Consider the following 12,446-nt stretch of genomic DNA (forward strand, 5'->3'; position numbering starts at 1 on the left):
AGGTGCTCCAGACGGCGTCTATATCGTCGGAGCCGTTGCTTCCTTTGAATGATGTCCTTACGGAGGTCCTCTTGGGCACTTGGTCGAGGCCAGCCACGGCGGGGGCCCCGGTGCATAAAAACGTCGCCAGACGCCACCGACCGGCACCCGGTGACCCTGCCTTCTTGACCACTCACCCTACGCCTGAGAGCCTGGTCATTCAGGTCTCGACGTCGCAGAGTGCCTTTCCCACGGCCCCGCCGGATAAGGACTCTAAAAGACTAGACCAGTTTGGGAAGTGGTTGTTTTCTTCGGCCAGCTTGGGGCTGCGGCCGGTGAACACCGCCTGCTTGTTGGGCCGCTACTCCCACGCGGCGTGGGATGCTGTTGCTCAGGTGTTGCCTCAGTGTCCTGAGGAGGCGCAGGCTGTCCTTTCTCAGGCAGTTGCTGAAGGTAAGGATGCAACTAAATTCGCCATTCGGTGTGGGTTGGACACCGCTGACTCATTGGGCAAGGCGATTTCTACGACTGTGACATTGCGGCACCACGCCTGGTTGCGTTCGACTGGGTTCTCGTCCGATGTCCAGAGCTCACTCATGGACATGCCCTTTGATGACACCCGCCTGTCTGGCGACAAGGCTGACAGTGCCCTGGAGCGCTTTAAGGACTTGCGCGCTACGCCAAGTCCTTGGGTCTTTCTGCTAAGAACCAGGCCACTCCTGGTTTTTGTTCCTTTCGTGGCCAAGGTAGAGGTGCCCAGGCATGCCCATCCACCAAGCCTGTACAGAACCAGGCTCAGCGCGGCCATGGTCGCAGTTTCCGCAGGGAAGGGGCGGGGAACCAGAGTGCGGGTCCATCCACCTCCACCCATCTGCTTCCGTCTCCAAACCTTCCTAATCTGAGCTTCAGGGAGCACCCCACGCCAGTGGGTGGCAGGATCCGCCGCCACCTCCCCCACTGGTGCAAAATTACATCAGACAAGTGGGTGCTGCAGATAGTCTGCCAGGGTTACTTACTTCCCTATCAGTCCTCTACTCCAGCCATGCTACCTCGGTACCATCGCATGTCGGGGGATCATTTCATTTGGGTCTTCTCCAACAGGAAGTCATAGCCCTCCTGGCCAAGGGGGCCATTGAGTGCCTTCCAGATCAGGAAGTAGAGAGTGGTTGTTATTCCCACTACTTTTTTGTCCCCTAGAAGGACAAGAGGGGCCTGCGCCCCATCTTGGACCTCCAGGACGTCAATCGCTTCCTCCGGAAGGAGAAGTTCAAAATGCTAACTCTGGCTCAGGTCCTGACTGCTATCGACCCTGGAGACTGGATGGTGGTGTTGGACTTGCAGAACGCTTATTTCCACATTCCCGTTCTGCTGGCCCACCGGCGCTACCTGTGGTTCACGGTAGGCCAGGAGTATTTTCAGTTTGCCGGTCTCCCTTTTAGTCTTACCAGTGCCCCTTAGGTGTGATGGCGGTGGTGTCAGCTCATCTGCCAGGTCTGGGGTGTCAGTCTTCCCCTACCTCAATGACTGGTTGTTGAAGGCGGGCTCGCCCCAGGCAGTCGTCAACCACCTCCAGACTACAGCCGACCTCCTACACTTGCTGGGGTTTTCGCACATGAATCCCTCTCAGAAGCTCCCTTCCATCGGAGCAGTTCTGGATTTGGCGTTGTTTCGGGTTTATCCTCCGGAGCAACGAGTTCGGGATATTCAGGATATGATTCCGATCTTTCAGCCTCCATCCTGGGTTTCGGTCAGTATGACCCTCCAGCTTCTGGGTATGATGGCTTCCTGCATCCTGCTAATGACTTATGCCAGCTGGCATATGCGGGCTCTGCAGTGTGACCAGTGGGCACAGCATCAGGGCAACCTGTCCGATCACGTCCAGATCTCGGAGGGCAATGCACAGCAATCACATTGGTGGCTCACGAATCGCGATTGGGTCAATGGCAGATCCCTCTCCCTTCCCCAGCCGGAGCACACAGTGCTGACGGACGCGTCCCTCCTGGGATGGGGAGGCCACTTGGGAGAGGCAGAGATCAGAGGCCTTTGGTCTCCGGCGGAGTCCCCGCTGCATATCAACCTTATGGAGCTTTGGGCGATCCGACTTGCACTAAAGGCATTCCTTCCCTCTGTCCAGAGAAGTGTGGTGCAGGTGTTCACGGACAACATCACCGCCATGTGGTATTGCAACAAACAGGGCGGGTGGGGTCCTGGACCCTATATCAGGAGGCTCTGCGCTTTTGGACATAGCTGGAACATCAAGGCATTTCCCTGGTGGTTCAACACCTGGCAGGTTTTCTGAACGCCAGGGCGGACAAACTCAGCCGCCGGTGCATTATGGATCACGAATGGCGTCTGAACTCTGACGTGGCACAAGGTCTCTTTCTGCAGTGGGGAGAGCCTTGGTTAGATCTATTCGCCACCGAAGAGAACACGCAATGTTATCAGTTCTGCGCGTTGGAATTTCCAAGGCGGCACTCGCTCGGAGACGCTTTTCGTCTTGAGTGGAGCTGCGGTCTTTTGTACGCCTTTCCGCCTGTACCACTTGTGCCCAGTGTGCTTATGAAGATCAGGCGCAACCGGGCCCAAGTCATTCTTGTGGCTCCGTACTGGGCTCGAAGAGTATGGTATCCCGAGCTACTCAGTATGAGCATCGATCCCCCAATCCGTCTGCCTCTTTGGGAGGATCTTCTGTCGCAACAGCTGGGGTCGGTCCTCCACCTGAACCTCTCCAGCCTCCACCTCCATGCGTGGAGATTAAGCGGCAACAGTTGACAGCTTTTGACCTTCCTCCCGAGATCTGTAATGTCATTCTGGCAGCCTGGCGTCCCTCCACTAAAACAGTGTACGCCTGCAGATGGAACATATTTGTGGCATGGTGCACAGCGAAGGCTGTGGATCCCCTTTCTGCACCTCTTTCTGAGGTTCTTCTCTTTTCTTTTGTCCTTGGTCCAGCAGGGCTCTGCTCTGGGCACTCTCGAAGGTTATCTTTCGGCCATCTCTGCCTTTCTATTGCCCATGATCAGCCTTCTCTTTCTAAGTCCTCGGTTGTTAACTGTTTCCTCAAAGGCATTACACACGTTTCCTCCGGTGCCTTTCATAATGCCTCAGTGGCACTTGGATATTGTCTTGACTTATTTGATGTGCGCTCCCTTTGAGCCCCTTCTTAACTGTCCCTTACGGCTTCTCACTTTAAAGATGGCTTTCCTGGTGGCTATCACCTCTGCCAGAAGGGTGAGTGATCTCCTGGCTCTTTCTTCCAAACCTCCTTTCCTGTCAATTCATCCGGACAAGGTGGTTCTGAGGACCCGTCCTTCTTTCTTGCCTAAGGTTGTCACGCCCTTCCACATCTGGCAGACCATCACTTTGCCCACCTTCTTTCCGGCTCTACATCCCTCTAGGGAGGAAGAGAGGCTCTACCGTCTGGACCCAGAACGTGCGCTCTCCTTCTACCTGAGCCGCACACAAAAATTCCGGGTGTATGACCAGCTCCTTGTTGGATACATGGGCGCCAAAAAAGGTTGAGCCGTGCACAAGCAGACCATCTCCTGGTGGGTCGTTCTGTGCATCAAAGCATGTTAGTCCTTGGCTAAGAAGGAGCCTCCTGTGGGATTGTGTGCCCATTCAACCAGGGCAACTGCAGCAACTACTTCCTTGGAACGCGGCGTTCCCTCGCAGGACATTTGTCAGGCAGCTACGTGGGCCTCGCTGCACACGTTTACCAAGCACTACTGCCTGGACAGTCAGTTCCGGAGAGACGGCTTCTTTGGCCATTCTTTGCTCCGTGACTTTCTGGTGTAATCTTGTTCGCAGAACCACCACCGGGGTTTGTATCTCTGGGGTATCAATTCTAAGGTAAGGAATCTATCACTAACGTGTCTCTTTCAGATGCACAAGTTACTACTTGTGTAACGATATATCTGTAAGAGACATTAGTTAGTGTTAGATTCCTTATCGTCCCACCGATCCTCCCTGTTCTGCGAACTGATTACTTGGATTAAGGTCATCCCTTTCAGGGCCCTAGTTTTATGCACCAATGGTCAGTATCTTGCATGGCTCTGCGTTCCTGGCACGGAAAGTTATGTACAGAACTGACGTCAGTGCGCATGGGTGGCGCCTAAGTACTCTCTGTGACGTCATCTCAGGGCTTGCGACGCCTGTGACTGACGTGGAGCAGCAGGACGCCACCTACTGACGCGCAGGGGTACTGCTAAGCAGAACTTTCCGGATCCAGTCTGACGCCAGGGGATATTCTAAGGTAAGGAATCTATCACTAACTAATGTCGAGATATATCGTTACACAAGTAGTAACTTGTGCATTAATTCAACCAAACAAAAGCTTTCTAATTTAATAAGCTGGGCTATGCGCAGGTGAGCTACTCAGAAGTAGCTGGAGAGCTACAAAATCTCACACAGTTGTTTTCTTTGTGAAGCTTACATGATTTCTCGTCATTGCTTATCAGACCTCAGTAAGGTCTGATTTGGTCCTTCCTTCTCATGAGCTCATGGTTTTCAGCCAGGTGCAATTGGCTTACAACTGTTCTTCTGTAAGTCTTTGTATTTTCTGATCTTCACTTGGCTTATCTGAGAGTAACTGTGATAGTTAGTGCTTCCAGAGTTTCTCACATTCTGTCTGGTATGTTGGTGCTCCTCTGTTTGGCTTCTTTTTTTCTACTTTCCATACTCTTAGATTTCCATATCTTGTCAGTGAGGGTGAAAAGGTGGAGTGGGTGCTCCATTTGAGTTTTCCAAATTTTTGAGTGTTAAGTTATTGATTTTGGCAGTGACCTGGCTGGCTGACCCTCTTTAGAAGGGCAAGGCAGCCCAAAAGCAAATGGTTGTTCTTCTGCATCGTGTTCAAAACATTTAATATATAAGTTTATGAATAATTGTTGAGTGTAAGTTCGTTTGTCAGGCCCACTTTGCTGGAGCAAAGGATATTTCATCTGCACTGTTGTCTAGGAGTGTTAAAATGGGTTGAATTGTAACGTGGAATTCGCTTCTGTTCTTTGTTAAACATTGTTGCAGTCCTAAGCTTGCAGGGATGTACGGTGATCTGGTTCCATGTGGCATGGTCGTGCCTTTGTTATCTCCTCAGACCCTCTTCTCGGAGTGAACTGTTTGGTATCGTTTGATGAGATGAGGATTCTCCTGGTAGAAGTGTTCATCATAAGAGTAAGTTCATTATATTCAGTAACAACACTTCTGAAAAATACTGTATCAACCTGCTGATTCCTCGCTGACCACCCACCAATCCATTATGAGTAGAATATTGTGTGTTTTTGAAGGTTCAAAGTTAGTTTTCTGCACAGAATTTCTGGCAGTTATGTCAATCTCGTCTCCGCCTCACACCGGAGTCGAGCTGGAGCTGTGGCACAACCTACTAGCACAGGGCAGCAGTTTAAGCTTTTTGGACCAAGTTTTACACCTGAAGGACATTCATGAGGGGAAGAACCTGCAGTTAGAGAATCCACCACAAATATCGTCACAAAGTTAAGTAACTTATTTTTCACTGTAACGCCTAATACCGCATTCAAACTTTTATCCCAAATTGTGTCACACCCTAAGGTGATGCAAGTTCCACCCCTACTGTAAGAATTGTGACATGCAATGTTTCTGCTCTTTGGATGCCAGAGTTAACAATTCGGAGCTCATTGAGCTATTTACCTTCTCAGTTATGCTCCCTTTTAAGTTAAAGGAGCATCTCCATGCTTGAGAGGTCCAGTCCTTCCAACTTGAGACTAGGTGCAGGTTTCTGGCTATTGAGTTGACTGACCTAGACAATGTGACCCTGAATAATCACCTTTCCAAACCTGCCATTGCGGTGTACATCCCTAACACCATTGATGGTTACCTACAAACATTAAGAGTTTATATTCTTGATTGATCTCCATTACAGTGTTCACAGTGTTCTCAATCAATGGGATTATATTTAGACGATTTGTTTAGTGTCTTAACAGGGCCTCTGTCTAGCCATTCACTTGTTTTTTTGTTTTTTTCGGGCCAGACTGCACTAAAACAACAACATAGGCGGTGAAGGATATTTTAATCGTTAGGGGTATGCTGATCGAGGGCCACCTTTTCCCAGTCATTTGGGTGCAGTTATCAGTATTTCCAGTTTCTCAAAATACAAGGGTATCATTGCAGTTCAAGACTCACTGTAGCGGAGTAATAGGTTACAAAACAGTGTGGCCAGTGTTCACCAGGTCGTCTAGACCTACTGAGCACAGTATACATGTTACAACTCAAAAATACCATTTGGCTTTGGCAGAAAATCCTAGAAATAAGAGAATCTGATGTTTCTGTAATGACGGGTTCATGATTGCGCAGCATGCCCAACTTAACCTTAAGGTTTGCTTGTTGCTCCATTTACAAAGAAGAAAAGTATGTCTGTTTTATTTATTTATTTTTAAGCTTCACGGTGTTTTTTTAAAAACGGGAATAGTTCACAAACCTCAGTTCGTTAACTAAAATTAACTCATTGACTTTTCATGATGCTTACTGTTCCATTATAAGGATTTTCCTTATGTACATTTTCAAGATCAAGAATCCCACTGTGCTGTTATACACTTTGTTTAATACTTTATTTTCTACTTATTTGATCAATGCCGTTAACACATATAGTTGTGTAGTATTGTTTTGGTAGGCTCCATTCTTCCTTTAAAATTGTACTTCTTTATTGTCATTGTTGTATATAATTCTGTTTTACCAACGGTCTTCCAGTCCCTGTTCCTGGCGTTTATCTAACCTTATTAAGGAAGTGCATTGTTTCTCCTCAACCTCATCTTTCGAGTATTGCTGACGGAGATAATGTTCCTTGAGAAATCTGTTATCCCAAAATCGACCCATACATTTAACATTTTTGTGCTATATCTTAAAACAGTCACTAACATTTTGTTTTTTGTAGTCATTTTATCCATTCTATGTTTAATTTCTATTTCAAGTGGCCACAGGTTTTGGTACAAAAATATCTATGATCACTGTCTCCATGAGTATTCAGGCATTCTTTGATATGTCTTTTACTTATATCTGTTGTAGTGTGCCCAAAACTGCAGATGATTCTGACTCCTTTTTACTGGCTAATTGGGATTATCAAGCACCCCATTTAATAATTTCTTGATTGATGTTTTCAGGTGCTTCAGCTATTTTCTTGGGGCCAGATGTAGGTGGCTAAATACCGGTTGGTAACGCCGAAATTCAGAGAATTTCAGCGTTACCGACCGGTATTTAGCCATGTGCGATGTAGGTGACTTTAAACCTACGTGCAAAATAAGGCATCGCAAAATAGCGATTTCTTATTTTGCTCTTGCATGTAAGGAATCTGAAATACCGATTCCTTAAATGCAATGTAGGTAGCACTAAAAACAGTGCAGCTCAGCCTTAAGGAATCGCTATTTACCACCAACTTCAAGTTGGTGGTAAGTAGCGATTTCCTTACAAAAAACACTTTTTTGCTTTTTTTTATGTGCCATGTGGCACGCATCCATGCCCTTAGAGCATGTATGTGCGCCACATGTGCACACATGCACATTTCAGGGGTTCAACAGGGTGTCCTTTGGACATCCTGGCACCCTTGAAATACCTCCCGCTATTATATATACCGAATCGCTAATAGTGAATCTCTTCACATTCATTCCTATGGCCTCTTAGCCCATAGGAATGAATGGCTAGGTATTCCTTAATAATGAATCGGAATTACCGATTAGTTATTAAGGAATGTTAAGGAATCGCTAATATTTTAGCGATTCCTACCTACATTCCATTTAGCGAGTCCTTAATAGCGATTCGGTAATAATCGCTATTAAGGATTTGCTAAATGGAAATTACCTACATCTGACCCTTAGTCTTTTATCAAGTACAGATGTTTTTCACTTAATGGTCTGTTTGAATGTACTTATCTTACACACATTGCTTAATGTCATTGCTTTTAGTAACAGAGGTATTAAGTTAAGTAAAAGAACAACCAAAGGTGGACAGATATAAGATCTCCCAGTTATTTTGTAACTCTCAGATTTGGCCCATTTGCCAATGCAAAAAAATGCTTTTTACATGTATCAAGCCCTTTTTTGTGATTCGGTAACCTGTTATCGAATTGCAAAATGAGTTTGCATTTCGGTATAGGGAGGGGCGTATTTAGAGCGTCCCTCCCAAATACCAAAACGCAGTGATATGTATAAATGTTTTGTGACCATGAACCTTGAAGTTCGTGGTAACCCATTTGCAAACGGGAAGGGGTTCCTAATGGGTTGCAAATTGCGACCTAAGTCATTAATATTCATAAGGTAGGTAATTTAGCGAACCACTGGGAATTGCAGAAAGTGCTCAACACACTTTCATACATGACGTTTTGGATTAGTGAATCACAAAACCGTTTCCTTCGTACATCTGGTCCAATGTTCATGAATCATAGGGTTAGAACAGTTGAACCTTGAGTCTCAATCTGAACTGCAGTCTCTCTGTCTACAATATTATGACTGGTTCTTGTTTTGGATGATAATAACAACTCATAGCCAACTCTGTTTTGATTAAGGATTCAACACAGTTAACCACCCAGTGCTGGCCAGTGAAAGTATTTGCGTGTTTTTGAGGTGTTTAAAATTACAATGAAGTCAGGAACAAGATGTTGAAAACCCAATAAAATCTGAATATTCCCTTCCTAATTATATTACTGTTGTTAAGTAGTCCTTTGCCAGACTTCGTTATTGGTTAAAAAGGTCACTCAGAAGAGCAAATAACAAGATAATTCCACATTACCCACTGATTGAGTGAAGCAACAGCAATATGCAAAATTAAAGTAAAACTGGGCTGGCAGTGTCCTGTATAAAGTATGTTTTATATATTATTGAAACATAAATAAGCTCAATATTAAAGTGGGTGAAGAATTCCCATTGTTTATGAGTTAGTTGAGGGAAGTAAAAAGTTTGGTTCAAAATATGTGATTAATTAAAAATCCCTATAATTTTAAAGATATACCTTATAGCAAGCGGGCGCTGCAAGGTGTGAGTTTCTAGGAGTTTAAAACATGCTGTTTTGGTGTGTGCCTAGACTAATGGATTTGCCAACACCATGTACACATGTGTTGGCTTTGAAGGATCAAGTGCTTTGTTTTCATACCACCACTGTTCTTTTTAATTAAGGCTATTACAGTTATGAGTGTGCTAAAAAAGCCTTGATCCGCAGTATTTCAATAATTAGTTATTTAGAGAGGATGGCATGTTTATATTCCAGGGGTTACATTCCTTATGGTGTTAAGATGACTGCATGCCCTCGAGTCACCTTCTGATCTCAATGTTTTTCATCTGAAACTAAATCTGTTCTATCATTTCTTGTATTGTTTGAGTTCATTTGAACCTTTCAAAGTGAGATGTCAGATAAGTCATACAAATCCTTTTATCTCCATCTGTCTTTTGCTTCAATATGAAATGTGTTATCATTGTAGGAGATTCTACTGGGAACCCTCACACCTTCCTTAGTCGACTTTTAAGCTCCTGTGCCGAATGTACACATTCTTGACCTTCATATTCAAGAATTTACGTGGTTTTCCTTTGTCTTTGCAGTCTGGTTCTCCAGTGGGTGGTATTGTGGATATGCTGTCTCAGAAACACTTGCAGATCAATCAGACATTCGAGGAGCTGAGGCTGATCACGCAGGACACTGAGAACGGCCTCAAGAAGCTCCAGCAGACACAGGAGTACTTCATCATTCAGTACCAAGAAAGTCTTCGTATCCAAGGTGAGAGCAAATTATCCCAGGGAGTTCATAATAGAATCCACAGGATGAATATAGGCCTACACAAACCCCCACTGAGAATATTGAGCTAATCTCAGTTTACAGTGAGAGAGACTAAAAGTTTGGTGGCGATCGCATGTAAGGTCATGTAAAACACAACCTTACTCGTAAATTATCCTGTTCATAAATTGTCAATGCGATCTTCTTGAATAATCTCAGCTAGATTCCCTTTTTTCTTTATTCCCGGAGTACGTGATTCTTAAAATTAAAATAATTCTATTCACTCAGCTGTGCACAAGCTTTGGTGCAAATAACAAAAAGTCTTCCACATTACACAATACTTTGTCTCCTTTACTTTGGCCCATCACTAGTTCGCCTTTATAATTTGTCCTTCCATAATTGCTGAACAACCTTTACTGTTAAGAGAAACCTCTTTAATTAAAATAAATGTTTTAAAACATTATATGATGATGCAGTATGGCTTGAAGGATTGACCGCCTTGCCTTGAAGTCACCTTCGAAGAGAGAAACAGACACCCACTTTGAGAGCTGTCTGAAAGGTTTAACAAAGAACGTTTTGAATGCCAGAGGCTAAACTGTATTCATTAGTTTATTACAACTCTGTACCATGTATCTAACAGCAGTTGAGGTATTTCAAATTATTTTCTTATCATTTTCTAACTGTCAAACATCAAGCAAATGTTAAAAAATGTGGTTTGAAGAAATGGTAATTTCCCATCAAGTAGCGGCTGCAAATTGCACACCTGGTAAACACCAATTGTGCATTGTTCGGTATTCACTAAGTGTACAATTTTAACCAAATCCCTCCTTGCACACCACGGAATTGGAGATATCTTGCTTTATTCACGGTTCCTAGGTGCACAAATCACGTGTTTTATCTTTCCCAGTGTTCAACAGACTTGTGGTTAAATGTGTAAATATTCGCTCCTCTCCATGAAAAAGTATATTGTGTAGCATATTTTTTTGAAAGGGATAGAAAGAAGGTGTGCTGTTATTTCAAAGCTTCAAAGTTGGTTATTCTATTTGAAATGGAGCGGAATAGTTGTAGAAATTGAAGTTTGATGCTGTTATATTTTGGAATCGCTGCCAATTTACTCTGCCCGTCGGTTTCTAGGAGAATTCAGGACTTTAAGGTCAGTAATTTCCTGTTGTTAATAATCATGTAAGATAATAGTACCCACAGCCCAAATAAAATGCTCCCTTAAAAGAAAACTCTTCCCTTAAATGGTGTAGTCGCACTTTATGGTTCTTTCTTTTCGATTTGTAAAGGTCATCAGAGCTCTGTGATGCTGTGGTAGAAAAATTATGCAGAGCTGACATTATAAGCCTCTTATACCGCAGCATGTGATTTTTTGAGCACTTGTATGTAGCTAGAAAAAATTCCACAGTTCACTGGAATGGCGTTATCCCTGTAATTGCAGGGCTTCTACACATTAGGCGAAGTGCAGCCCGGCTAGGGTTAGTCTTCCAGTAAGACTACATATAGTGCATATAGTGCATTTCCGCAGGTTTTGTCTGGGTGGTGAGCAGTGTAAATATTGTTATCCACGATTGGGGTATCTTTCATAGTTTCCCATGCCTGAATCCTTCCCCGTCGCTGAGGCGGGAGTCCCACGGTACATAACAAAGCAGTGCCAAAAGTAAATTACAGTAGTAGGCCCTAGAGAAAGGCCTGAGGCCTAGATTGTAGTAGCCTATCTACCTCATTATGCTAAAAAGACCAAAATATTTGTTCCAACCAATCAGCTCACAGCCCCCTCTAGAACCCTCACTGCAGAGCCAGTTCTCCTCAGATTTTCACTGCACGTCGTGTGGAAGGGAGTCTCCCTGAGTGCCTACTCAGTTTTTCCTTCAGGATGTCAGACAAGAAGGCTTTGTTCAGGCCTTGCAGAACATGCGAGAAAAAGAGAGTCCATGTTGATGATCAACATAAGGACTGTATATATTGCCTCTATCCAAAGCCAAGGGCAAAGAATTGTAAGATTTGCCGAACCTTTCCTTCTAAAACCTTAAGGGATAAGGAGGCTAGAGTCCTTTTATGGCTCAAATCTTCCAGCGCTGATGATGATGAGAGCTTCAACATCTAGCAAGAGAGCAAGATCTCAGGAGAGTTCATCAAGTGAGGGGAGAAAACAATTAAAGACCTCCCACTCCACTTCTGGTTCTTATCAAAGATCTCCTTCAACTTCTTCAGGACCTTCTGCTCTCAAGGACTCTAAAAACAATCCCTCAAAACTGTGAGTAAAAGCTGCTCTGTCTCTTCAGCTTTCCCTATGTCGACGATCTCCGTTACATCTTCAGCTCCTTCGTCGACGGTGACTATTTCTACTACAGCTATCACCTCTCCTATCCAGTCAACTAGGATTTCCATTGTGACTAAAAAGACGATCGCCGTGAAGAAACACTCGTCGACGAAAATTCCATCAACGGCACCTCCGTCGTCGACTAAGTCATCATCTATGCCGTCGACGAAGAAGTCAAGCCCGTCGACGATGAACCTGTCGACGTCAAGTCCGTCGCCGGTGCCTCCGTCGACGATGCCTCCGTCGGCGTCGAGTCCGTCGACGATGCCTCCGTCAACGTTGAGTCCGTCGACGATGCCCCTGTCGACAACACCGTCGACGACAAAAATGACGAGCCCATCAATGACACCACTGCCTCCTTTGACAGCCATACCATCCACAGCAACGGAAGCCGCTTCCACTAAATCTTAGCGGCGAT

General features: G+C 44.9%; 1 protein-coding gene across 7 annotated transcripts in view; it reads left to right on the top strand.

The window, feature by feature from the left end:
• LOC147717179 (signal transducer and activator of transcription 5B) overlaps nt 1-12,446 on the top strand; it is a 1,664,723-nt gene that overhangs the window by 1,022,347 nt on the left and 629,930 nt on the right. For all 7 annotated transcript variants that reach the window (XM_086924123.1, XM_086924125.1, XM_086924127.1 and 4 more), the window contains one exon: nt 9,534-9,708. In XM_086924123.1, the coding sequence (XP_086780249.1) occupies nt 9,534-9,708 (175 nt within the window). The remainder of the gene's footprint in view (nt 1-9,533; nt 9,709-12,446) is intronic.

The sequence above is a fragment of the Lissotriton vulgaris genome, chromosome 5, assembly GCF_964263255.1.
Source record: "Lissotriton vulgaris chromosome 5, aLisVul1.2, whole genome shotgun sequence".
Taxonomy (NCBI): Eukaryota; Metazoa; Chordata; class Amphibia; order Caudata; family Salamandridae; genus Lissotriton; species Lissotriton vulgaris.